A 26,595-nucleotide genomic window follows, 5' to 3' on the forward strand; every position below is an offset into this window, starting at 1 on the left:
GTACAGGTTTCTCTTGTCCTCCTCATAAAACATCCTTTTGATATCATAAGCATGCACATCAGTGATTTCGAAGAACAGACAGGAGATCAGTTCATTTTAACCGCTCAGTGTCTATGGACAAAAACACATCCATGTATTCTCTGCTGTCAAAGATTCTTGATTTGGAAAACAATTGGCACACTATGAAAATGTTGGACTTTTGAACACTTAAGGGTTTTCTGCTGGTAGAAGTTTCTTTCTACTTGTATCCGTATGATAAGTTAAGACACAATATTATAGTATATGATACAATTTGAATCTCCTGTTTGATACAACACAAGACGATATCCTTATTATCCCCAAAATGTGCCATGGATTCGAATGCTGCACACCTTTAGCATTAACAGAAACATTAACAACTTAGAAAACAACTTTAAAAACCTTTTATTACTTCATGTATTCTACATTTATTTTAATTGCATATGAAAACAAAAATGCAGTTTCACCCACTGCACCTGTAAGTACAATAAAACACAAATAGGACACGATATGAGACGATATGAGACGATACGATGCAACAATATACTTAATATAGTATCACAAACAGCAATCCAGATGTAGACAATGACAGTGACATACCAATGGAATCCAAAAACAACTTTTATAGGACATACATTGTAAGCATAAAAACACAACATAAAGGAAAAGATTACCATGAAGAATACTATGACACATTGCATAACCAATAAAGTCCACTTCTTCTACTTCTTTTTTTTTTTTTTTTTTTTGAGGGACAGGATCCACAAGTCGGATTCAAACCTGGGCTGCCCGCTTGGAGCAGCACAGCCTGCATTTATGTGGCGCATGCATCTACCACTGGGCTGCTTTGTTAGAGCTCGCAGCACTTGTTATTTCCTTGAAAGACATGGTATGCAGACTGCTCGACTCTTAGGACACCGCAGGTGTACTTTGTAAACCGCCTTATCATTTGTAATAATGAATAACGATCGCCGAGGTCTGCTTTGTTTATTTGCGGGCCTGGAAACAGAATGTGGCTTATTTAAGAGGCTGATACGAGGCAGATATTTGCTTATAATGGTTGGCAGATGCACTGTGCTCCAGAGAAAAGCGAGGTGTTTGTTTGTATAAGCTGATTTCTCAGACTAAACGGGTATCGCGTCCTACCAGCTGCTTTGTATCAAAACAGTCAGCGAGAGCAGACGGGAAGCGCTCCCCCCCCCCACCCCCCCCCCTCCACACAGCCCCCCTCTTCTAGTCCACCTGGCAAAACAAGATGGGACGTCGGTGTGACAGTGAGTTTAACATCTCTGCTAACAAACGAGTAGTTTACTGAGATGACACATCTGAAAGGCCTGTGGTCTGCTATCGTAGCTGTAAACTTAGGAACAAATCTGTCACAGTGAAAAAAAGGAGAAACAGTAGGTTTTTTTTCTTTAGATCAGGGTCAGACTGAAATATGGGATGTAACAGAGGTTAGCAAAGACATGCTATATTTAGTTTAAAGGAGTCATGAGCGGATTGAACGTGTCTTCACCTCCACTTCGCTTTCCTCTCCATTTGTCTTTCCTGATAAACTCTGGAGATGATTGTGATGACAGCTTTAAATTCACGTCTTCAGAGAGACATTCAGTCCGGCTCGTGAAGGCATTTGGTCTACATTAATCCGCGCTCTCTTTGTGCGTGCGAACGCGTCGCTGTTTTTGCCGTCATGCACTGTTGGCCGCAGTCAGGCGCCATCAATTCAGTGTCGTTGGCTCGGAAAGAAGCGTTAAATCACATCAGTTATTCAGGTAAACAACTGAGGAATGGCACCCAGGAGAACTTTCGAGTTTCTGCTCGCAACGCCACAGCGAGAAAGAAAAACAACAGCGAACGTTCTCATTTTAATGGTAAGTCGTATGTTAATTTTAATGACGGGTTTAGCCCGCTGCACAGGTGCGTGGAAGCAGGGAGGTTAATGCTGTCAGACACTCGCGCCAACTTTCGAGAGCAAGGAGGAGGAGGAGGAGGGGGGGAGAGAAAGTTTGAAAAGTGAGTAAGAGGCAGAAGAGTTTGAATGAGTTCTGTGTGTTCCAACAGGTTTCTGCATCTCGAGGAAACCTGCTGGTCTCATTGGCCAAGAGGCCGCTCGCCGCCTCCAGGGAATACTCAGGAAATCTCCTCATTTTCTTTCGTTCTTTTTTTTTTTCTTTTAAAGGCACTCCTATTTCCGTTTGTGTGTGTGTGTGTCTGTCTTTGATAGTGTGTGACCCAGGTGCAGGTGGGGTTTTTAAAAAACAAAAATCAGTCAGGACACATAACACATTAGGAAGTCTCTACGTCCACATTTTCTCATTTTGACTTACAAAGCAACATTTTCTCAAGTAATGAAGTTAAAATATTCAGGGTTTTTTTGCTTGGATCCAACATGTGTTCTTCTTGTTTTCTGGTAATCTTAATCACTCGGGGAATCAGTTAAACACAGTTATGTCAATTTACGTGATGCCTTCAGGAACTATCTGAAAAATACGTTTTAAATTAGTCACGCTGCCTTTTCAAGCATTATTTGGTTGAAGAATATATTTGATAGCTTATTAGCTTAAACTGTACTCTTCTTTAAACAACTGTATTGGAAGACATCATCGATTATCCGTCACTAACCACAGGAGGAACAGTTGTTTTTCAGTCATGGAAGAAAAAAAAAACACCCAGTACATTTAATGAACATGAAAAGCGGTTGAACAAGTCGTCATTAAAAGTCGCTGGACTTCACTTTAATGATTAGCAAACCTCGTTCTTTTTATCAGTATTTTAGATTCTCCGCTTGCATTTTATTGTGCGATTAAATGATAACCATACAAGTGGTAGACAGAACGGATAAAAAGGAGATTTCGAGGGTGAAAAACTTACTCAAGGAATAATTAGAGGACCTAATCTTAGCAAAAATCACAAAAAGAGAGAGGGAGTAACAATCAAATAAAACCCAGGGAAAAGAAGGAGGAACTAAATAAGAGCAAAGTTTAATGTATTTAACAAACTAATGAAAAATATTCAACACAAAACAAGCTTCTTCCACCATGCAAACAAAAAAAACAAGACAATTTAATATGATCTTAAAGTCAAAAGACAACGAGAAGCGTCCAATTCAGACTCCTACAGAACGAGTACGCTGAAGTTTGCTTGACGTGCAGCCACACACACAGCTGAATGAAGCACAGGCAGCAGACTGCCTGCTCTCCTGCTCTTTATCAGCCCCTGATTGGTCCTGTAAGTTGTTACAGGTGTGGCCGGGCACTTTGATAATGAGACGTAACGCCTGGGAAGCACACATGAGAAAGAGGGCGCGAGGGAGAGGAAACACAGGCACACGTGCGCAACACTTACGACGCGTAACCAGAGAAAGAAAAAAAAATGAAGAAAAAAAGAAACATGGAGATTAAATACAAGACGTTTTTTGGGGGGCTGCTGGTAGCCTAGCCGTAAGTGCACACTAATCCAAGCGGGTGGCCGGGGCTCGAATCCGAGCTGTGGATCCTTATTCCTAACTTTCTCTCGCCTCGACTCTATCCACTATTCTGTCTCTCTAAACAAAGTAAAACAAATAAAAACCATCAAAAAATGCAGAATCATTTTCCTAGATGATTCCCATAAAAAGTAAATATGGCGCCTAAATGTACATCTCTCCGTGTGCTGGTGAATATAGCGTGGAGCGAGAGTTTTTTATTATCCCTTTTTTTTTATAAGCACTCAAATAAATCCTTTAACTCTCAGTACTGAACGCCAACAAATTCCTTCAGTGAGTGAGTTATCTCTGCGATATCTTCTCCTGCTCCTCCTGCCGCATTATTTACCTCCTGCTCCTCACTCACACACACACACATCGAACGCCCCATGTCAAGTAGTATCAATGTTTAAAAAGCCATAAGGAAAGCATGTCTGCAGGCCATGGTATGGCACGCCGCACTATCTCCTCCTTTATCGCCTGCCTGTTACTGCTGATGTCACTTCATAAATAAAGCCATTTCCCTCTCGAGAGGCAGGCACACATAAACACGCTGACACACACACACACGCTGACACACACACACACAGGTACTCAGTCTCCAGTCGCTGGGGAGCTTTAACCCTGACCAGCTTAGTTCAGAGGCGAGGGGGGCTTTATGGGACATCGGGGAGCAGCTCACATGGAGTAAATAGAATATCCAGAGGTGCCTGTCCCAATCTCAGATTAAGCCGCCCAAAATCTCAGCAGTTGAAGTGCACACACTCTCAAGACATAAAACAACACATACACCAAGCCGTGTCTGTGTTGGGTCCCATAGCAGCTCAAGTTTTTTTTTTGTTTTTTCTGCTGACAAGAGAATGTATTCATGCAGGCGTTGAGGGCCTTTCTCTTTGTGTGCCTACAGACTGACTTCTTCTCACAGACTGAAGTTTAGTGTCTGGGATCTGAGAGGGAACTTCTGGAGCTGATCCCACTGGGCCCAACACTAAAGCCTGGATGGCATTAGGAGGCTGGAGTTTGGAGACATTAGCCCCTTTCCCAGAAAAGTCCAAAGGATGTGTGTGTTGTCAAAAAGAGAGCATATATCCTGTAGCGTTTTGGAGTTTGCTCGACTACATTTCACACACAAAAAAAAGTGTTTTTGACCCTTTCCCCATGAAAAAGCAAAGAGCGGGGAGGTGACTGATTCAAAGGAAAAGTTAACTATTGTTTGAAGAAGGGTGGCCCTTTACTGATCTGTGGGCGAGAGAAAGAGTAAGAGAGAGAGAGAGAGAGAGAAATGGAGCGCATGTGATGGTTTCAAAGTAAGTACCAGATCAAATCTGTGCCACTCTCTCCGTGTTTTCCTGCCGCCCTGCCCTGGAAGACAGCAAGGTGGAGAGAGATGATTCATAACACGAGCAGAGGAAGATCCCTGCAAGAAATAACACAAACATTCCAAAAAGCCGATTTGGAAAGAAGAAAATTCAATATTGTTTGACACAGTGTAAGATTTAAATATTATTCTTTCTGTCCCTTTGTTAGCTCAGACAGCTCTGGAAACACTTTACCAAGTCACAGATAATATTTATAGTTTTTACATATGGTTTCGAAGAACATCCAGACGCGGTTTAGGTTTCTCTGTGACGTGGGTTTTTCACACAGAGCCGGCGTGATTGAATTCCAACCTGCGCGTAAGTGTTTTTTGATCTAGCAGGCTTGATCCTTGCACACCAAAGCACCACCCCACACACACACACACACACGCACACACACACACACGCACACGAAGTAAACTGCATGTACGCACATCACATTATACGGCATCAGCCAGGCTCAAAGTGGATCATTATTTACTAAACAGGTTGCCTAACAAGAAAAGACTGATTCCCCTCTAGGCTTGTATAGAGAAAAAAAAAAAAAACCTGGAAGCATGGCGGCGGAGCAATATCCATCATAATTGATGTGTTGCAAAGCAGATTACACACATTAGCGCACACTGTTTCTAGCTATGACAGCTCCGGCTGAACATGACAAATTCCATAATGTGGAAAAAAAAAAAAAAGTATTTTAGCTCTCTCTGGGTATTAAAAAAGCACGACAACCAACAAAGAGGCATTTGCATTTGCAGGAACAGGAGAAGTGTTTATGCGTGCATGTTAGCATGCCCTCATCTCTCCTTAATTACATTCTATTTGCTCCACTTGGGGCGGAGGGTCCTGTAAACTGTCACACACACACACACACTGTTTCTTCCCCCCCCCCCCCCCACACACACACACACACAAACACAAACAGCACCAGAAGTCTGTGACAAGACTTCATTGAACACGGCTAATCCTAATGTAGCATTTTTTTTTGTAGCTACAAGGATGACAGCTGCAGCATTATTTACTGAACACAGCACAACAGATAAGCCCATTGAAACGGCGGCAGCTCGCTCATTGTGTGGAGGCATTAGGAGTGTGTGTAGCTGCCTAATCAGTGGGCTGGATGCTGGAGGAATAAATAAGCTTTTGGGGAAGAGGGGCGGCTTGACTCGCCTGCTCGCTCGCTCGCTCTCTCCTCTCTTCTTCCTCTCTCTCTCACTCTCTCTCTCACTCACTCCCTCACTCCCTCACTCGCTCACTCTGCCCTCACTCTTCTAATCAACTCAACAGCATTACGGCAAATCTGCTGCTGGAATTCCTGCTGGTTGCCTCTACCGCTGTACGAGTGCTTTTAAATGAGAAACTGTTGTAAATAATGCCTCATCGATCTGCACATATGCAGCTGTCTAACTTACCTTAAAAATACTAGTATTATTTTACTTATTTTTTTCCCATTATAGCAACTTTTTTTTGTTCATGCACATTTAGATTTCTTATAATTTAACGACAATCTTAGGCTATTTTTTGCAAATAACATCCAATGGAGGCTTAAAATAATGTATTACTAGTTTTTCCTACTTTCATCTTTATTGTTGTGAATTTTTAGACTTGAAAGACATCACTTGACGTAATTTTCAAATGTAATCTAAGAAGACAATTGTTTTTTACTCTCCACGTCCTTTTCTATTAATTAAAGGTTATCATTTGGATGGTTTTCTTTGATTTTTTTCTCTCCCGCTTATTCTGCGTTTCTGTAGAAATTATTAAGCTGTCTTTGTATTTTGTGTGTGCGTTGCCTTTAATTAAACCTTAAACATATCAAGAGATGATATTTAAATGATTTCCCTCTGCACTAATGTTACAAAAATTCATTAAAAAACGTAAAAAGAAAAAAAAAAAAAAAGAAGAAGAAGGAGGCCAGAGCTGCTCGAGCTGCGTGTGGTTGTGTGTGTGCGCCGGAGCTGTTCGGAGCCATGTCGTTAGCCACACACCCACTCCTGACGACCCGCTAATTAACACCCCATGTTAATCACTCTCAACCCAGCCAATAAGCAGTGACATGCCATCATGCAGATCACTACATCATAGTACAGCGCAGCAGCACGTCCAAGCCGGGCAATATTTTCCCTTTTTCTCCCAGCGTTGTGTTGTAGGAACATCTCAGAGTATTTTGACTGATTTGACAGAGGGTGAGGTGAACTGTTTTTCAACTCAGGAAGTTAGTAACAAACATTTCACCAACCTTCACCGTCTGTAGCGTTTCACTGACCTTGTATCATCTCTAATAGCACATTTATTTTTGCCAGCATGCCGAGTGCCACATGTATTAGATCTAATCCATTAGTCCAATCCTACTTTACATACACATATTCAAGTACATGTTGGCGAAATATCTCTGCCAGGAATCTGCCGTTCTGTCTGAAATAATGATTTTGATATAAGTTAAGCTGATTTGCCTAAGCTACCGAGTAATTAACTGAACTTAATCATTTCATTTCAATTCATTTCCATTACCTGAATTATTTGGCAACTCTCTCCCATCTTTTGTAATGTCTGTGTCTGCTTGAAGCTCACACTGTCCTCTGCTTTAGTGAAGAGGAAGAGGGGGCACGTCTGAACTCTGTTACAACACTGACCTCTAGTGTCAGTTTGGCCCCGCTCCGGCTGCTGTAGGTGATTTTTCGACGTGACATTTTTTAGCAGGCTCATTGGCAGTCCTATCTGAGGTAATGAATCCGCTTTGGACAAACTGCCTGGTTTGAAGCTTTAGCCTGCAAACGCCTGGAGCAGGGATTGCCCAGGATAGGGCAGAGGTAGATTAGGAGTCAGTGTAATGAGAGGCAAAGCGTCTCTTTAGCTCACCCTTTGTCTTTTTTCCCTCCATCCTTCTCGCCTTAGAGGAGAAGGAGAGAGATACTCCACTGGCCGGTGGCAGCCACACGGGCATTGGCTTTATTTTTCATCATCCTGCTCTCCTCGGCTCTCCTCCCTGTTGGCTTCCTCCTCTTTTCCTATCCAAGTTTTTTTTTTTTTTCACCTCTCTTTTCTACGTCCTGATGCTAATTCATGCCAAAGTGGCCTCACGTCCCCGACAGAGGATTGTCAGATCTTCTAGAATATGGAAAAACACCGGCACACTGGTGTGCAGCACACGGGTAATAGGCATAATAGGGTCAGGCCTGCATTTAATAAACAATTACCTATCTATAATAGATGAGTCCGGCTCCTAAAGGCCCAGCGCCTGGCCCCGGTCGAGCAAGGGAGCAGGAGAGAGAGAAAAGAAGGGAGAGGAATGATGGATGAATAATGCAGACAAGATGCCCATCAGAGCACCCAAACGCAGGGGCCCTCCAATTATCTTCCCCTGCTAATAATCATCATATTGGTGCTAAGCAACACCCTGCCCCCAAAATGCCTAAATCTGACATTTACCCAGCTGCCCTTGCACCTCACAATCCACATCCTGCTCCCTTATGTAGAAAATTAGAGTCACCCTCAAGTCCAAACTGTTTTTCCTGACTTTATATATTTCTTTTAAAGGGTAGCAGTGGATTTTGTGTGTGTGCGTGTGTGTGTGTGTGTGTGTGTGTGTGTGTGTGTGTGTGTGTGTGTGGTGGTCACAGTGGCCATCGCTCCCTCTTTTTTTATGAATTACAAATCAATCTGGGACCTCTCTCCAGCAGCTTTCATTCAAGGCCAAGGTCACCCCGATTACACAAGGTTATAAAGTGTGTGTTAGAGCGTGTGTGCGCGTGTCGCTAGTTGGATTAGCATACAAGTCTAACAGAGCGAGGGAATTAAAGGCAGCACAGAGGTACGATGGCCGGGCAAAACGGTCCTCCCATGCTCTCTGCTGTATTTGAATAGACAGCCTAAGAATCGTGAAAACAGAGGAGTGAAGGAGAGGCTCTTTGGCCCCCAGGATCAGAGGTGTGGGGCCAGGCGGGCTTTTGGGGGGGGGGGGGGGGGGGGGCAGCTTCAGCGTGAGCTATGGGAAATACACACATCCATGCCGGCTCCCTTAGGGCCAAACTCTGTGGTAATAATGGGATCAGAGCCATGACCCTCCCAGGACACCGTACCACTGTTGGATATTCTATTAGTTTCCTGCACAGTAAAAAGAAGTCCGTGCTCAGCTACTTTTCTCACTTCGAATCACATTTGTTTTACTTTTATGTAGCTTTAACAGCGACTAATCAAATTATATAAAGTTTCCAGAAAGAGACTTCATTAACGATTGAAGAGAGTGCACCGCGACTTCTGAGCACTGTAAAACCTTCTAGTTTATAAAGCTATGTATCTCCTAATCATATCTAATGTTCTTTATGCATGCAAGGATATTGTAAGCTATTAACATATGCACAAAAAAAGCGAGGCCCCCATAATTGTTCCTTTTTACCGTTTAATCCCAGCACTGGAAGATACAGCCGAGATCACATTAACATTTACATTTCTGAATCCCTCCACCTCCTTGATACAGCTCCAGCATCTCATCTGCCTTTACATAATATCAGGCTGTATTAATGCTACGTATGGAGCTCCACTGAATTTACATTTTCCTAATGATGTGCTTTCATTTTCTTTTCTTCCCTCTGTCCTTCCCTTCACCTCCAGCCCGCAGCCCACGGTGATTTAAAACACACACAACTGTACTGCTGTTTTTTTTTTGTTTTTTTTTACAATACAAAGCACTGGGTTGGGACACCTTTGGTCGCCCCGGCCCCCATCTGTTGCACATCTGGAAGTGGTGTGCAGCACCAATAATTGGAAGTCAATTTGTTTGAAGTTATGTATCTGGCATCTGGCTCGATTCATAAAAACTCTGGAAATCGCATTAATTTTATAGCATCTCAAGAAGTCCTGCACCCCCTTCTTTTTTTTTTTCAAACTCTTTTTTTTCCTTCTCCTCCATCGTTAATGCATGTGGGGCCTTGCTGGTGGAGTGACGTCGGATTTTGTCAAGCAGTGGTCAGGATGTGGTCCTTAAATAAAAGCAGCATGGAGGCTGATGCCTTAAGGAAACATGGGATGAATTACTTTTGTGCGTTTTCGAAACAATCCTGATTGCTTTGAGTTCCTCACAATTTCATGTTAATGTCAAATTTTATCCAAGGTTTCTATTTCCGCCTTAAATTCTCACCCTAACCTCAGATCATTTCTTATATATCCGGATTGGGGAACAGTATCCGGGGCCCTGGTTTGCCACATTTCCAGCAGACGGGGCTGACTGATTGAAAGGCAGCATGGGTATTGTTTGTCACACAGCTCTGAGTCATGGCTGAAAATAGATATGACACTTGATGTTTGGAGCCTCACTGCTGCCTGTCAGATTGTTATTCCCACTCAAATTTCACCTAATTTGTGCACAAGTCTTGTCACAGTCCAGATCCTGATGAGGTCTTTTAGGTGGTTATTTTTTTTCCCCTGTTAGCTGCCTCGCATTTTTTTTTTTTTTTTTTTGCTTTTGCAGCGAGACACACACCTGTGCTCGTGTGCACTTTGTGTATGTAGAATGCACAAATGTGTGTTTGTGCTTGCACTTTTGATTAGGCTTGTTTGTGTGCGGCCCTGTGCATGTGTGTGTGTGTGTGTGTGTGTGTGTTTTTCTCCCCCCGCGCTCCAAAGTGAGTCACCCCAGCAGAGGGTGATTAAGAGTTGCCAATGGCAGGCTCGACAGGTGAGCGCATTGTAGCACTCTGGCAGTTGTGGCACATGCACAGGTGACAGCTTCTCCCCGCTCAGTGCCGGTGTCAGTGTTGGTGGGTGGCAGGAGGTCTGACAACGTTGTTTTGGTGACAGAACGACTTCGCTGTGAGGTTCAAGACATCACTTGCCTTCTTTAGATTTGTCAGTTTATACTGCGGAGTGTAGGTACTACCATGGACTTAACCATATACTGCCAAGGCACTATACCTTATGTGAGGGTACTGTTTACCCACTTTAGTCAATTTAATTTGTGTGTGTTTTTTAAATAACCAACCACAAATGTGCCTGTTGTACTACTCTCCTGCCTTGGGTTTCTGTTTGATTACCCACTGCATGAAAATGATAACAAACACAGCTCATTGCTGCCACCTGCTGTTTGAAATAAGACACAGCTGCAGCTTTATCGTTCTTAAAGAGAGACCATTTTGCTGTGTATGCAGGAGTAGTCACACACACACACAAAAAAAGGAATGGAAAAGTCATTTTACAAGGTGTTCAGTCTTTGGCAAGAAAGTGTAACAAGCTCCAAATCTGCTTCTTGTAAAGGGGATTTGGTAGACAGAGCAGGAGGAGGAAGTGAGCGAGAAGGATGTTGAGGTTAGTGGGGATTAAAATCTTTTCCCAGATTTGTTTAAATGTTCAAATGTATGTTCTGCTCTTTACATGTGCAGCTAATGGGTCTAACATACATTAACGAGTCGGCTTTCAGATACCTGCGCCGTTTTCTTTCACATCACCTCCCGATAGTTTTCAAACTGTGAGTTGATGAGCTGTGATATTCCAAATAATAAAAAAAAAAAAGTCACTTGTTCTGATGTCATCCTTGCCTCATCCGACCACATTTTCCTTTTGAAGCCTGTGTATAAACTGGCCTTGACTTTTGTCCATGATTGCCTTTGATATGGAGTCAAATGAAGGGTTTTTTTGTCAGGGGAAAATGCTTTGTCTCTAGAGGTATTGTTTGGGGGGAAAAAAAACAGCTATGTGAAGTTATACTGGTATTTTTGCCAATGCTTAATGTAAGGTAAAAGGCATTCATTTGTATCATTCTGCCTTTTACGTTGACATTTATCAATTTGCGTGTTACGCTAATTAGATTGGTGTATTTTTGTAAAGTTTTCCGAGATGAGAAGAAGAAAAACATTCATTGAAAATGTAAATGAAGCCTTTTTGAAATTTGACTCGCGCCGACTCTTCCTTAGATATTCTCTCATGCTCTTTTCGCATAATGAAAATCTATATTTACCTACTGCTTTGGCCAATTACCCATAAACATCACACAGCACTTTGTAGCTGCGTTAACTGTACTCTGAGTGTGCAGTGATTGATTGGTTCTGTCTTGTTTGCAGCTAAAAAGCGAGGAATGTTTCGATTTCATTACAGAGAAACATTCTGAAACATTAATTGAGGGAGGCTTTGATGAGAAATCCGTGTGGGAAGTATTGGCTTGTTTTTTCTATTTTTTTTACACTGTTCTGTTTGTGCATTATTAATGCATGACTCGACGATGAGATGTAAATGACTTTTGAATGATACAACCACGCAAAAGAAACACAGTCCAGCTCTGCGGTCATATTGAGCCGGAAAGTTTTTTGTGCAACAAACTTTTTTTCCCAGCAAACTTTCTAAATGACACAAACAGTTCTCGATCACACTCCTTGGAAACCAAAGGACTCTTCTCTTCACCCTGCTTACCTCAAATGAAACTTTCCGAGATCTCAGCTAACAGCTCTTACAGCAAATATCTTATCCCATCGCCATTATTCATCCCTCAAGGGCTCATCAGCTCACAGTGGGCTCATCAGAATTATTACTCCTCCTCTACTTGTCTTTATTATCCAATTTCCCTCCTCTCTGCTCCTTTCTGCCTCTCATTGCCAATCAGCCACCTTGTAAGCCGGCCCTTCACCTTCGACAATTCAAACTTTTCAGGATTTGTACCGGGGATTTTTGCCCTGTTGTCATCTGGCAAGATCTTATTTATTCAGTTACAAAAGATAACGCTGGTGTGCTCTCCCTTACTGGTCTAAAATCTAATCTGTACAAATAGAACATATACACTTGTAGTAGATGAATGGCAAACGATGAGATAATAACAAGAAGCCAAACTCAGGTATATCATAAAAGGGGTTTATTATATTTTCCCCACCCCCTACTAAGACATGAAAAGGTAACATGTTAGATAACAATATATATATTTTAATGAATACATGGATTAGAACATATATAAATACATCAACACTTATTCAACAAAAACACTTAAAAAGTCACGGACAAGGACAAAAGACACATTAGGCATTTCGGTGAGTCAACAATTACAGCTTGGTATCTTTTAAAAGACACACAACTGTGGGTTGGAATAAGGCACAAAACATGATCACAACTCTGACTGTAAATATAAAAAATCCTTTTATGACTTAGTAGTATTTTGGTTTTTTGTTTTTTAAAAAAAGAAGCATTTTGGCTGTTTTCAGTGATTATTTGGCATTTTACAGTGTTTGGCTACCACAGTGGTTACCCAAAGAACAGTAGACATTGTCATTTATATTACATACATGAAGGCTGATTATTGTCTCCCTTTTTTCTTATGAGTCTGTCTCTGCTCTGTCCGGGAGGCAGAACGCACAGTCTATGATAACGTTACGTTGACGAGCAGGAAGTCCATGAGCTACTAAAAAAACCAAACAAATAAAATACTTGTTTTATACAAGTGGCACCTTTTTGAGTAGGTGTTTTAGCTGTTGTTCAAACTATACAGTAGTTGCAGTCCTGTGAGTGGTTATTTTTGTACACCTGGAGCCAAGAGTCAGTATTCAGAAGGCTCTGTGTATGCCCTTCACCACTTGAGTTCACAACCAGAAGCGTGTAACTGAAGTAAGTGAAATTTTATAGGTCGTCACCCTCCGCTGAGCTAAAGCTGCTCCTGCGGCTGCTGTCTTTGGAAGCCTCTCCGGGCGACCCGGCCGAGAGAAGCGGGTCTGTGCCAAAAGGCGAGAGCGGGTCGTCCATCAGGATCTCGTCCAGCCGGTGCTCCTCCTTAAGTGTGGTGCTGAAGAAGTCTGTGAAGTGGGACAGCGGGTCCGAGAACGTTGTGCAACCGTCCGCGCCTTGGATGTGATCCTGCGGCCCGGCCGCACTAGGGATGGAAGGAACGCCAGCGACAACGGCTATCCTCTGGAGGTAGTCGCTGTTGGGGTCCTCCTGGTAGAGGGGCGGCTGCTGGGGTTGTTGGGGCTGAGGGGAGGACTGCTGCTGCTGCTGCTGCTGCTGTTTGAGGAGGTGTGAGGAAAGTTCAACTGTCCCTAAAGCTGTAGCCATGTTGGGGAGGCCGTGTGCTCGCGCCTGGATCTCAAGTTCCTGATAAGAAATAAAGTAAAGACACAAAAAGTTACAGAGGGCATCACTCTCTCAAATGTGTTAATTTTGGTAAGTTAAAGTGCAGATTTGCCATGAGGAACAGGAGTCTACATCATAATTGATGTATGTTGCCTCTTAGATGGATTGTTCTGATCTTTAAAGCTCCTGTGAGGGTGTTTCTGATTTAGGCAGTTTTGGCGCCCCCCTGTGGACAAAGCTGTCCCTCTCACTTATGGCAGATGTACTCAGGTGTTAAAAATAACTTTTAAAATAATGATTAATATTGTTGTTGATGGTCTTGTAAGCTTTTGTAGATCATAAAAATACATCTGTATTCATTTCAGTTTGTTTGATAATCAGCTGATAACTCACTGAATAAAAGTAATTTGGTTTTCATTGGAAAGAATCGCAACCACACCTTGTCCACAACTCCTCCACACACTGCGGTAATGTCTTGGTGTTGATGCACACTCTTATCGCTGAGAATACAGTCAGCACCTAATTTCAACAGTGTCATCACAAAACCTCAGCTCGTCCTTGTCTTGACTGTCCTTCTTTATCATAAGGGGTGGTCAGCCTTTCCTGGATGGTTTAGTCATCTTTCAGTCATCTCAGATAAGCTAAATGTTTGCGTGCTTCACTGTGTGTAAATGTCACCAAGAACCTCTTTCACAAGTGCACATCATGTATTACGAAAATGTTTTTTGGTCCATTAAAAGAGTATTTAGTATTTATTCAGGAAGTAGCAGCTAGCATCAAGATGAGGTTGGAGATGGGGGGAGGGGGGGTAACTTGGGGCCTGGGGTTAGTGAAGTTGTGGACCTAACCCTAATTTTTGTTGTATTGAAGCTGGAGGTAAAAAAAAAAAAAAGAACTTTGGGATAATGAAACATGTTGATGCATGCAGGATGCCGTTTTTGAAATACATCACAAACATATAGATAGTTAGTGTGTAATATCCAAGTTGAACATAGTTTGAGCTCATACTTTTGTTTTGATCTCAAAAACATTCTGACTGCGAGATGTTATTACCTGGATCCTCAGCAGCAGCCTCCTGTTCACCTGCTCCAGCTTCTTCTGCCGGCTTTCCAGCTCCCGAGCGTGCTGCTGCTCCTTCTGCAGCCACTTTATGTACTCCACCGAGGCCTTCAGGATGGTGCCTTTGTTCCAGCGCATGTCTCTGCAAGAAAGAATAAATGTTCAAGATAACCTTTTACACAGAAAGCCACTGATGTCTGCAGAATATCCTCCACAATAAAGAACAAAAATGGGGGGGAAAAGTTTTAACACAGAAGCTTTTTCTTCCCCCTCCTCCTTTTATGATATGAATAAGAAATGGTGATTTACATGGGGCAATTATTCATCCTTGGACATTACATGGGGACACTGAATGGGAAATTTAATAGAATAGTTAAGTAGCTATGTGGAAAGTCCATTCTCGTACCTCTCTTGTTCGGTAAAATTAATCCTCGAGTAAAAATAGGTGAGGGAAAATGAGCTTAGTAGGAAGACGGGGATGGAAATGGAGCCTTGGACTCAAGGTGCTGGAGTGCAAGTCATTCTTTTGCGGATATTATTGCTTTTTTTTTTTTAAAGGAGGGAAAGGGGAGCCATAGTAAAATTGTCCTTTTTTAACACAAGTGAGACGTTGGTGTGATCAGCGTTAATAATCTCTTTTATCCCGTGTTAATGGCTCGACGACAACCCCAACCTTCCATTTAAAATCGAAGCAAAGTTCAACTGCGAAAGACGGCCGCTGGATTTCAATTCAGCCCCGCACTCCATCTCTATGTTCCATTTGTGCTTCAAACTTTGATTCGAACGGTGCGGCCTGCTTCTTTTGCATTTAACCCCTTTCGCTCATCATTCACGCTTCGTGCTGAACTGCTGCGGGTCCCAGCGATAGGGTGTACAAGACTACAATGGAGGTTCAAGTGCACCCTTGAAAAATGACTCAAATGTGCTCGAGTTCTTATTTGAATTCAATGAACAACGCCGAGAGTGTCTTTGCGTTTAGCATTTAATCTGCCTCTCCACTGTACAAGCTCTTTAAAATAGGGCTGTGACATAAAATGAAGAGCGGAGGCCGAACTGTTTCAGTAAATACAAAAAGATGAGGCAACTTACGGATCATTAGACTTTGGTATGAGCGTCCCCAACTCCTTGATTCTGTAGTTGATGTTGTATCTTCGTCTTCTTTCAACTTACCAAAACACGAAAAAAGGAACAGTTAGATCATTGTCTCTGCTACAGTTTGTCCAAAGCTAACCAGAGTTAAAAGGCAGCAGCAGAAGACACTCACTTAGATTATGGTTGTCCTTTTTCTGTCTCTCTTTGGCCATCACTCTCGTGTCATGTTCTGTCAACAACAAAAAAAAGAAATCCCCCGGAGGGGAACGAATTGGTTAGTGACGCACACACATTTAGAAACCGAAGCACAACGAACCCAAAACATGACAAAAAGGGTCCAGTTAGGACACACACTCGATCAGTTGTTTTCAGGGAGTTCAAGGCTGGGGGGTCAGGCTGAATGTGAAGTTTTCCGTGACCCCCCCCCCTCGCTCTCTCACTGTTTTTCTCTCTCTCACACACACACACACACACACACACACCCCAACAACACATTATACACACACACTGGCAGCACTGAAAAAGCTCAGCCTATCCCCTCGAGCATATCTGAAGCTCATTGTGGGGAGAAAAAAAAAGTGTTTAAACTGCTTACTCTGTAATTAATACACTTTAGTAAATTCACCACTCTGTCCTGAAGAGGGACAAAAAATGCCACTGCATCCATATTTGTATTCACATTCTTCCAAATTACATAATTGGGGACCTGGGATTGGATTTCCCAATTTGTCTCTGTTGATTCAATCAGGACCATTTAAAGTCTGTGTAACAGCCCATTGTCCTCTTCGCCCACACTCAAATGAAACAGATGGCAATTTACTTATTGGGCCCGTTGAGAGCGAAGGGTTCTTCAGGCATACTTTCTATTTCCTAAATCAATTAGGCTGCTTCGCTTGATGCGTGACATTAATAAGAAATGTCTTAAAGGGCCCTTTGTTTTGTTTTTTTGTTTTTTTTTGCAGTGTAACGGAAAAGTCTACACGTTTCTACGGCCTATTATCGGAGCCAGTGACAATGAAGACAATGTATGTTAAACACTGAATACCCATCAGTGCACACATTTGTCTTTCGTTTGATTGACGCACATAGTTGCATTTTTAGAGGGGACAGACACGACACGTTTTTGATTTAAACTAACATAAGTACACTCTGTTCTCTCTCGACATCCTCCGGGTTAAGAGGAGAGTCTCCAATCAAAGAGATGCACCCGAGGCCTTCTGGTAAACCCTTCAACTCGTGTGTGAACTTTTAATAACCAGCATGTAGTGATTCATTATCTGGTTAGTGGTTAAATCAATTCTATGGTATGAGTTCATACCTGTGTATTCCCTTTTTACAGTGAGCTTTGTGGGGTTAGATGTGGGACTCATTCCACCATTAGGAGCGCTCATACCTTGTTCACCCCCATAGAGGTCCAGCATGCTGCCGCTGAGGGACACCTGTAGGAGGGATAGAGGGGCGGGGGGTGGAGGGAAAGGAAGAGAAAGGGTCATTCACTTGAAGAATTCAACATTTGCATTTCCCTCACGTTGTCAGCACATGCATTTAACAACTCTAATAAGAGCAACACTAATAGTTGTTTTTGGCTGGTAAGAGATAAATGAGTTGATCAGAGGCATGCAGAGAGTTTTGTCAGCCCCCTGGGCCGCTGGCTTTTGGGCTCCACAGCAGGAAGTTTTGTTGTAAATATGTCTCTCTCAGCAGGTCATGGCAAACCCAGATTTATTTGAGTAACACAACTCAGCAAGAATTCAGTCTTGCTGAAACCGAGTCAATGAAAGGACATCCTCAAGCCTTGACCAACCTAACCCTGACCTTCAACCCAGGCCTGCAGCCCTAAGAGTGCTTCGGTCCTCTAATGCCACCATTTTCGAAACCCCTCCGCTTGAGAGCACCCCTAACACAGAGGCGTCCTCTGTGCTGGAAATAGCATCCCGACACATGAAAAGGCTAGCTGGGTCAACTGCTTGAACAGAGGCAAAACTGTTTTTTTTATGGGTCTCTTCTCATCTGGGAAAGCCTCCACTGGATCTGCGATAAGACGTCTTTTCATGGACTATGGAGATGTCAAGACATAGCGTGCTGACCCACATGTGTGTCGAATCGGAATTTGTGTATTTATGGGAAAATGCTACAGAAGACGGCACGCATTCCATGATGCGCAAAGCCAATTTGATCTACGACATGTGTGTCAAATCTTGCTACGAGACTGGCAGTGGCGATAAGGCTGCATGTCAAAGGCCAGAGATGTAAAAGGAATAGAAGAAACAAAACAGACGAAACTGCAGATCGTCACACAACATGGTTTGCTTTTTTTTTTTTTTTCTCATAACACCACCAACAAGATGGAGAAGGAAGGGACAAAAGTGCTTATCAAAATGACAGATTGCAACATTTCCCTCTCCCCCAGCTTCTCCTTTTCTAATCACTCCAATCGCTCTCTGCTCTGTGCTCCTGGATGTGTTGACATAGTGAAACAACTTGATGCATCGCACTGTATGACTAATTAGGATGAATTGATCCATTTAAGCATGGTATCATTTCTGTACAAGCCCATGGGGAGTTGCATGCATTAGCCCAACCCAGTGGCTCAGTAAGTCTCTTCTAGAAACGTGCTTATTTCGTCATTTAGAACCTGCTGGCTCCCCCCCCCCCCTCCTCCCCCCCTTGCTTTTCTTTTCTGTTGCACAATCTGTTGTCACTTTTTCTTTGTGTATTATTCTTTGTCTGCTTAGCCCCCCCCCCCTCTTTCTCTCTGTCTGTTTAAAGGGTTAAGCTTAATTCCCAGTATTCCTGTCCGACAACGTGTAGCTGTTTTTGGTTCAGGTGTTGCAATGTCCTCTGGCCAAATGGACCTCTTGACCCAAAATGGGACAAGAGGAAGGAATTCTACTCATAGTGCCAGCGTGTTGTCTTGTTTCTTTTTGGTGTTCTCCCCAAGAGCAGACTTTGAAAGTTGCTGTTGATATCAGTTTAGTATCTTTTCTCAGCATTGCCATAAAGCAATAGCCTGTCTACAAACAACCTTTTTTTTTTTTTTTTTTTTTTTTTTAACTTAATCACCGTTGTTGATTGTCTTGAGTAATGTGAGAAATGTTGCTAAGCCCCGATGAACTTTGACTCAACTGGAGACTTAAGCTGACCCCAAACAAAGGCCGGTCCCCTTATTTCCCAAGCAAGTCAAGCCTACACCTAAATGTTTGGGTGGAGGAACCCCAACCTTTCAGTCCCCTAAAAACTAACTAAAAAACAAAGAATTAGCCGAACACTACAAGTGACTAAAACAAAAATGTTCACGAAGGTTAACGCACAAAGGATATGTTGCAGAAACCGATCAATGAAGAACTGTTGCATTTCAAACAGTGTTAATGTGATTCATACTTACGTTGCTTTGCATTATGATGTTAGGCTCCATGCAATCCAAGCCTCCATCATTGAAACCAGATTCAAGACTAATGAGGTCATCAATAACTTCATCCATTGGAAACTAAAAGAAAACATTCATTTCAGTGTACTCGTGGACAGATGATATGATATTTGTACCAGAACTGTAACACTGTCCAAGTCTTATCTTTGACACCATTCAACCCAAAACAGACACGTGAAAAAAGGGGGAGGACTGTCTCAAGACTAATGAAATAACAGACGAGTTCTCCACTGCCGTGTCATTCATAAGTTAGTTAGTGGTGTTGCCGGGAGAAACAAGCTTCTGTTATCAAACCAGTTTCCTCCTTTGAAAAGGGGTTCTCTCATCAGAGACTGCATGTCTGAAGTTATTGATGAGCACATCAAAGAGAGGGGGGAGATCAATAATGGCATCGCTTTGTTTGGATGATTAGTTGAAACTCTCCCAGATTGAGTCCAATACAGATGTACATTTTTACAGGTTAACTCCTGAAGTTAAATCAAACAAAGTATCAGCCATTATGCTGCGCTCTCGCTTTAAAAGGCGGAATTTGGAGGGACAAAATTCTCACAATTGAAAGGTATTTATTGTATTTCAATGTGTAGTGTTGATGGGAAAACCTTTTAAAGATTGTTGCGAAATCTAAAAAAAACATTACGACCTTTAGTTCTGTCGTCTGAGTTGTGTCTTGCAACTTCACTTTCTTCTAATCACTGTTTCAGGTTTTCTTAATTTCACTTCCATAAATCCAGCAGAAGCCTAAATAACATACATTCGCTTTCTTTGTCCACTCACCTCGCTGTCATGGTTGGCCATGGTGAGCAGGGTAACGGGGCTGTTTGGGTTGCTGCCGTCGCTGACAGAGGGCATGTGTCCATTCCTCATAATGGGAGCGCTGGCCAGCGCCTGGCCCGGTGTGTGTGGATGCTGTACACTGTGGCCCTGGCCAGCAGACGAGGCCAGCTTTGAGCCCAGTGTCAGGTACTGTTTGACCTGCTGGTTCTGGCTCTGGTGGAGGTGGTACTTGGAGTTCTCCAGGTGGTTGTGTACCTGCAGCAAAAAAAAAAAAAAAATCACACACAAGCTTAATTAGTAGTGTAAAAGATAAACAGCTCACAGGGTTAGAGACTGCACATTGTCTCTCACAACGCTGACAAGGACAAAGTGCATGGTAGCGGTTTTAGTTCACCACACATAGAGTTGCAAGCCAGGATTTCCCCATCATTAGTCATTTATCCTCTTCGAATTTATAGACTATTAGCTTCTCCGAGAGCAGAAGTCATACATTAAGATGATTCATGTTGACCAAACCTCTTACCAGAATTAAAGTTCATTCTTAAGGCCTCATAAGTATTTCCATATTTCGTCCATTTTCTACTCATTTTTCTCCTGTAATTCAACTTTTTCTCCAAAAAAATCTATGTCAAATTTTTGACTACTTTCATCATTCTAAAATAATATATTGAATTTACGGACACAATAAAAGTTGCCAACAAAATAAAAATAAAAATCCTTCAAGAAAATATCAAATTAGAAATAATAAATGTCATTGTTAGTTAAAGCAGTTTTTCCCAACTTTCAGATTCTTACATTTGAAGCTCTTGTTGCGTCCCGCATCGTGAAGTAACTGCAGTCAGTTAAGTGTGGCATTCTCAGAAAAGCAGATACTCTTCAGATTGGTTTGTTTGTTGTAGCAGCAGGTCAACTTTAGGGATCCAAGTCTGCTGCTGCTGCTGCTGCTATCCTGATGCTCTGCTGACTCAGTGAGAGTCTGTACTTCCCGGTCCCTTATCAATGTCTTATAAAGGCCCCTTAGTGAACTAATTAGGCCCAAAGCTGGGGGTAAGCCTTTATGTTGCCTAGCATGATAATCACTTCAAACACTGAACTGTCAGATCACCCAGGGTTTGATCACTGCAGGATATCTGCCTTTAGAGTCTATCACTAATTCAGTCCGACCTCCCCTTTCTCTCCAACTGACCAATCAGTGGCCAGCTCCCAAAGTCCACTGCTGCCGGCTCCAGGGGTTGTCGCAGCACAATTGACCCTTGTTCACCAAAGGGGGCTTTAAATAACTCTCAATGCCATTTTTAACCAAGCATTATCCATTCATTTAATAGTTTAATTGTAGACAGTAAAGTGCAAAAGGAGTTCCAAAAAAATAACTGTGACTGAAGGTTGAGGGCTATTTTTGGCGGTAACCACTCACTTAAAAATGACCGACATTACTCACCCGTTGATGAATTGAACTCACAAAGCAGCTCATTGTTAGAACTGCTTTATTAGTTTACTCCCTACCAATATTTTTTGGTTGTACTTGATGATAATGCATGCATTGTTTGCCGCGGGTTATAATGTCAGACTTATTAGGTGCTGATGGTCATCTTGTCTCGTTCTTTTTATCCAGACTTCCTCTGAAAAGCGTTCCATTCACCGTTCAATAAAGCATGCACGCCACAGGCTTGCCAAAGTTGTTCTATAATACTTTCTCCATTACTGGCCTTGGATAATCAACTTAAAGTAGTGGAAAGTGAGATAAGGAACAATGCATGTATAGTACTCTGTCTGATTTAGAAGACAATGGTATATGTGAAACTGATACTAGAAAAAAAGTGAAGTAACTTTCGGGGAAGAAATATTTGTAGTCCTTCGAACCACCTCTTCTCTGTATTGTCCCTTTAAGAGCACATGATGGAAAGATAAAATGACAAAAAATATGACGGTTTTAAGTTTAAAAAAAAAAAAAAACAGTGCTTAAAGCCAAACGGTGACAGTTTGCTTAAAAGTACAGTAGTACTACATTAATAATTAAAGAAGTAAAGAAAAGTTAAAAAGGAAGTAAAGCCTCTTAATGAAAGCCGATCAAAATAAGAGGAGAGCAACGGAGCCAATGAGAGAATTTGTTTAAACAGCGGTGTGTCACTACTTTTTATTTGTTGTTTAAGTTAGACAGTTTATAGTGTCAGAAATAACTGCTGACAGAAAAAATATATTTATGTAAATAGATTCAGACAGTCATTTTCAAAAAAACTTGTTTGTTGTTTTTTCGGGGGGTTCTAATCAGTCACTCCCTGCTTAGTGCTAATTCTAGCTCTTTAACTAAGTAGAATGCCAAATAGAGCAGCAATAAATTCAGCCAGTCTCACATATGAGTAGTTTTTTTTAAAAGTATAAACTAATTAAAAAAATAAACTTTGAATTATGAATCCAGAAATCATGAAATTGAAAATGGATTCTCAATTGACCCAATAAGTCAGCATTGATTCGTGAGACACCCAAAGATTCCCAGTCTTACTGGCAGTGATAATAGCATGCTAATAATTAACCCATTAAATGTTTAGCCATCTTCCACTTATGCTAGTTTTTGTGCATGAATGATCAACTCACTGCTAAACTTCACCAAAATGTTGAGCTAACTTTGGAATTGGACTGTATCTTAAAACTCTGACTCCCAGACAGCTCTTCTTCACCACCTCGCTAAACCCAGTCCCATCACAATACTCAGCTTGTCAGTAGTCACTGAGAGCTCTTCTCTGACTTGCTACAGGGCCAAACAAGATGCCAGTTGTTAGCCAATCAACATTTTTTTTCCGCTACGGCTAGCAGGAGAGATGCCAGGACTGCGACACAGCACATCTGCATTGTGTGACAGCGGTTTGTCCTGGTTTCACTTCGGCTTTCTCACTACTGTAAATGCCGGAGACACGCTTGTTATCCACTTAAGGGAATCTGATTAGATTTGAGAGGTAATGGCGCTTCAGTCACCGAGGAGGACCTCGACAATGCTCGGTCTGTGCATGTGTTCGGCGGACATGCTGAAAATTATCAATGCCAGCCATAGAAATTGGACAGGAACGAGATAAGAATCGAATAAATCAATGCTCAAGTTTGAGATTGTGGTGACAATGCTGATGTTTCAGACACTTCGGCCTTTTTTTTTTTTTCCCTCAACATGGCTGCTAGCACCTGCTGCAACAATTGAGGTAGTGTCTGTGGTTTCTGGTGGAGGTCACAGGTTCACTTTCTATCTACACACATTTGCACAATTATTCTAGACATGCAACCCAGATTGTGGATACTAAAATTTCAAGTTCACTGACATCAGAGAAATGATATCTGATTAGATTTTTGCATGTCTAGACAGCTTCCAATAGTTTTGCCACATTCGATGCTTATAATACAATATAGCCGTTTAATCCATTACAGCACAGTTAGCTTTGTCATGTTTCATAATGCTTGAATGATAACTGTCCGGTTTGCGATTCTACTTCCTGGGTCCGTTATAAATACGTAATTGACTGTCCTTCGGAGGTCAGCTACATTTTCCTAACTAAATCATCCTCATTAGAGACGTTTAAGCTACCAGAAAAAAGGATGTCTGAATCAGACAACTCTCTCCTTCCACACACACAGACTCTTGCTCTTTTGACATAATTTGATTGCTTTCAGTGATCTTAATCTCACGTGAATGCATCACAATAATCAAATACAACATTTATTCTTCATGTCTCATCACCACGTCTTGCCAGCAGTTCTGTAGAATATGCATTTCATTCATGCACTGCAAAGCATGTCAACATGCATCATACTACCTTTCATTGAAATAAAATCACATGCATTCATATTTCCCGCAATACAAGACATATATATACTGCCTTTGCTTTTGTTTTCAAAATCACAAATTATTTCCTAAAAGTTACAAACACGATTTAAGATTACCGTAATGGATTCTATCTGTAAGTAAGGTGAAAGAGTGCTGGTATTTACCTCTGGGTTCAAACGTGTATTTCATTAGTCCCTCTGAATCACTGCACTCTCAGTCCCATCATGACAGACAAACTCACAGGTGTTTCTTCTAAATGAAAAAGCTCTTGCCTAACCCAGTTTCAGTCTTGCCCAAGTTCTCCTTTCACTTCAGAAAAATCCTGCAACTTATGAAACACTGGGCGATGGTGACATTAACTTGTTGTCCAAATGATGGACAAAAACCCAGTGGGAGGTTTTTGAAAAGGAATGCAGAGTAAACTATCTTTTTATCCCATCTGATATCGACAGAGACAAGATGAAAGTGGAACCAAAAACCTTCTCAGACATGCTTACTTGTTGTTGTTTTTTTTTTGTTTTTTGCTGAGTCTGCTAACCAGTTAACAGCTGTAACCACACAGCGTAGATTGTGAAATGTGAGGGGAGATAAGACCAGGATAGCAAACGGATCACACAATCTGCCTCACATGGTGGCTCTTAATGCCTTTTACACAGCACAGGCATGCAAACACAAACAAGTGCGCGCATACAGTACACCTTTCTGTGTCTGATTCGGTTTAACCACGCAGGCTGTAGTCAATTCGCTCCCTCCCTACCTGTAGAAGCTGGATCTCTGTCAAGGTGATCACTTTGACCACACAACATCGACTCATGGCTCCAGGAGTGGCAGCGTCTCCCACCACAGGAGCTGCAACTTCTCATAGAGGAACAAGAACTGTCACCGCTTACAGCTCAGCGAGACAGCGGGAGAAGAAGAGGAAGAAGAAGAGCCATAGCCTCTTTCCTGAGCTTTTGCAGAAATATCAGAAAGGAAGGCATGACACATCAGCTTATTTGGGAGCTGTTTCCTGAATGTGTGTGTGTGTGTGTGTGTGTGTGTGTGTGTGTGTGTGTGTGTGTGTGTGTGTTCGTACTTGGTGGGTTTTTGGTCAGGGAAAAGCCTGACAGAGGCAGAAATACAGATGGCAGTTAGGGGGGGTTGGTGTGTGTGTGTTGGGGTGTAATAAGTTGACAGACTGTGTTCCTGCTTGTGGATCACCACACTTTTCCTTCCTGCTGAACATCCAGCCCAGCTCAGCAGATTCTCCCAGGTTATCTTCATGACACCCACTTCCCTTGGACAGCTTTTTAACTATTAAAGTACAGTCACTGACAGAAAGTTATAATCGATGAATGTGTGCACGAATACTGAAAGACGTAAATGTTTAATCAGAAAGTTGCAATTATGTTCCACTTAGGCAATAAGAATGAAAAAAATCAGAATGAAACAACATGCTACAACATGGTACGATACACAAAATACTCCATGACACTCTAAGATACAATACTGTATTTTGCCCTGGAAATTCATCTTGGACTCTAGTGCTGCACACCTTCGAAATCCAAAAAATCAGAACAACAATCCATACCATCCATATGTGGACAGAGAAACACATACTAATGACAAGCTAACGCTCAGTGTTTGGTAGCTAATGACTCCTGGCTCCCACTGCAAAAGCAGCAGAAGATTCCACCTCAAGAACTGACTTGGCCTTTCGGTTTTCTGCGCCATCTATCATATTAATCCCAAGGGGACTTTTTGATTTCCTTTTTTTTTTTTTTTTTTTTTAACTTGGCTTTTGGACTTCCTTCACACATTCGTCAGGAATACACACAAACAGGATATGGTCATGCACTAATAGAGAGATGTCAGAGTGAGGGGCTGCACATGAAAGAGCGCCCAAGCAGTTTGAGGTTCAGTGCCTTGTGCAAGGGTATCTTGGCAGAGCTCGGGAAGTGAACTGGCACAGCTCCAACGCCATTCTTTACTTAGCACTGTATCCGGACTCCAAGCAGCTACCCTTCGCTATGGGACACAGACTGTAAATATTAATGGAAGAAGCCTGAGTGACATCAGCAATCTGTTATGGCAGGAAGCTCCAGAGGCTCATCGGCAGCCGCCGCCATGCTGGAACTCCTGTCTCAGCCTAACTGGCAGTCAGTCTGATGAATGGCCGAGGCTTGAGGCAGGTTTTTCAACCTCTGGACAAAGTGTTACATAGTACCCACCTGTCAATCATGTATCTTTTCTTTTCAATCAAAACTGAGCCGTTTAAAAAAAAAAAAATCATAGTACAGTGTTTGCCATTGATGACAATAACTAATCAGAACTATTTCTTTTTTTTGTACCAGGCTGTAAATATGTTAATTTAAGATAAGAAAATGTTTTTGGTTTTTTTGCCTGGCACGTGTATATGATTTGATTCCAGGAGCCGACACTTGACGAAATGCATGAGCTTCATTTTTCAAGACCAAAAGTTGCTGCTTTGTATGGGACCAATCTGGCTATGTTAAGATTAAAGGTATAGATCTTGTATTTGATTGCTGATGTTCTTGCATCTCCAATGCACGAATGAACC

The 26,595-nt window shown here is 42.1% G+C and overlaps 2 protein-coding genes across 10 annotated transcripts in view; one reads left to right on the forward strand and one right to left on the reverse strand.

Moving 5' to 3' along the window:
* LOC306817653 (uncharacterized protein) overlaps nucleotides 1–26,595 on the forward strand; it is a 196,653-nt gene that overhangs the window by 142,706 nt on the left and 27,352 nt on the right. For all 5 annotated transcript variants that reach the window (XM_079334712.1, XM_079334710.1, XM_079334709.1 and 2 more), the window contains one exon: nucleotides 16,989–17,051. In XM_079334712.1, coding sequence (XP_079190838.1) covers nucleotides 16,989–17,051 — 63 coding nt within the window. The remainder of the gene's footprint in view (nucleotides 1–16,988; nucleotides 17,052–26,595) is intronic.
* Nucleotides 12,656–24,916, reverse strand: tfec (transcription factor EC). Of its 5 annotated transcripts, none has more exons than XM_079334702.1 (8): nucleotides 24,793–24,916; nucleotides 20,228–20,482; nucleotides 19,412–19,513; nucleotides 17,345–17,465; nucleotides 16,199–16,255; nucleotides 16,024–16,099; nucleotides 14,929–15,076; nucleotides 12,656–13,896 (listed from the first exon to the last, which is right to left on the reverse strand). In XM_079334702.1, the coding sequence occupies exons 1-8, from the start codon at nucleotides 24,847–24,849 to the stop codon at nucleotides 13,426–13,428; spliced, it is 1,287 nt and encodes a 428-aa protein (XP_079190828.1). In that variant the 5' UTR covers nucleotides 24,850–24,916; the 3' UTR covers nucleotides 12,656–13,425. The 5 variants fall into 5 exon arrangements, with proteins under 5 accessions (XP_079190828.1, XP_079190829.1, XP_079190827.1 ...); XM_079334703.1 differs by lacking the exon at nucleotides 24,793–24,916 and adding an exon at nucleotides 21,023–22,072 and having other exon boundaries at nucleotides 17,420–17,465; XM_079334701.1 differs by lacking the exon at nucleotides 24,793–24,916 and adding an exon at nucleotides 21,023–22,072.

This window comes from Symphodus melops (genome assembly GCF_947650265.1).
Source record: "Symphodus melops genome assembly, chromosome: 22".
NCBI lineage: Eukaryota > Metazoa > Chordata > Actinopteri > Labriformes > Labridae > Symphodus > Symphodus melops.

Bases quoted from the DNA above. Each gene is read 5' to 3' on its own strand.
- tfec (XM_079334701.1), bottom strand. From the start codon at position 21,082: ATGCCACACTTAACTGACTGCAGTTACTTCACGATGCGGGACGCAACA. The intron at 19,514-20,227 runs GTGAGTGGACAA...GTTTTCTTTTAG, and splicing joins TGGCCAACCATGACAGCGAG to TTTCCAATGGATGAAGTTAT. The intron at 16,100-16,198 runs GTGAGTGTCTTC...TGTTTTGGTAAG, and splicing joins AAAGGACAACCATAATCTAA to TTGAAAGAAGACGAAGATAC.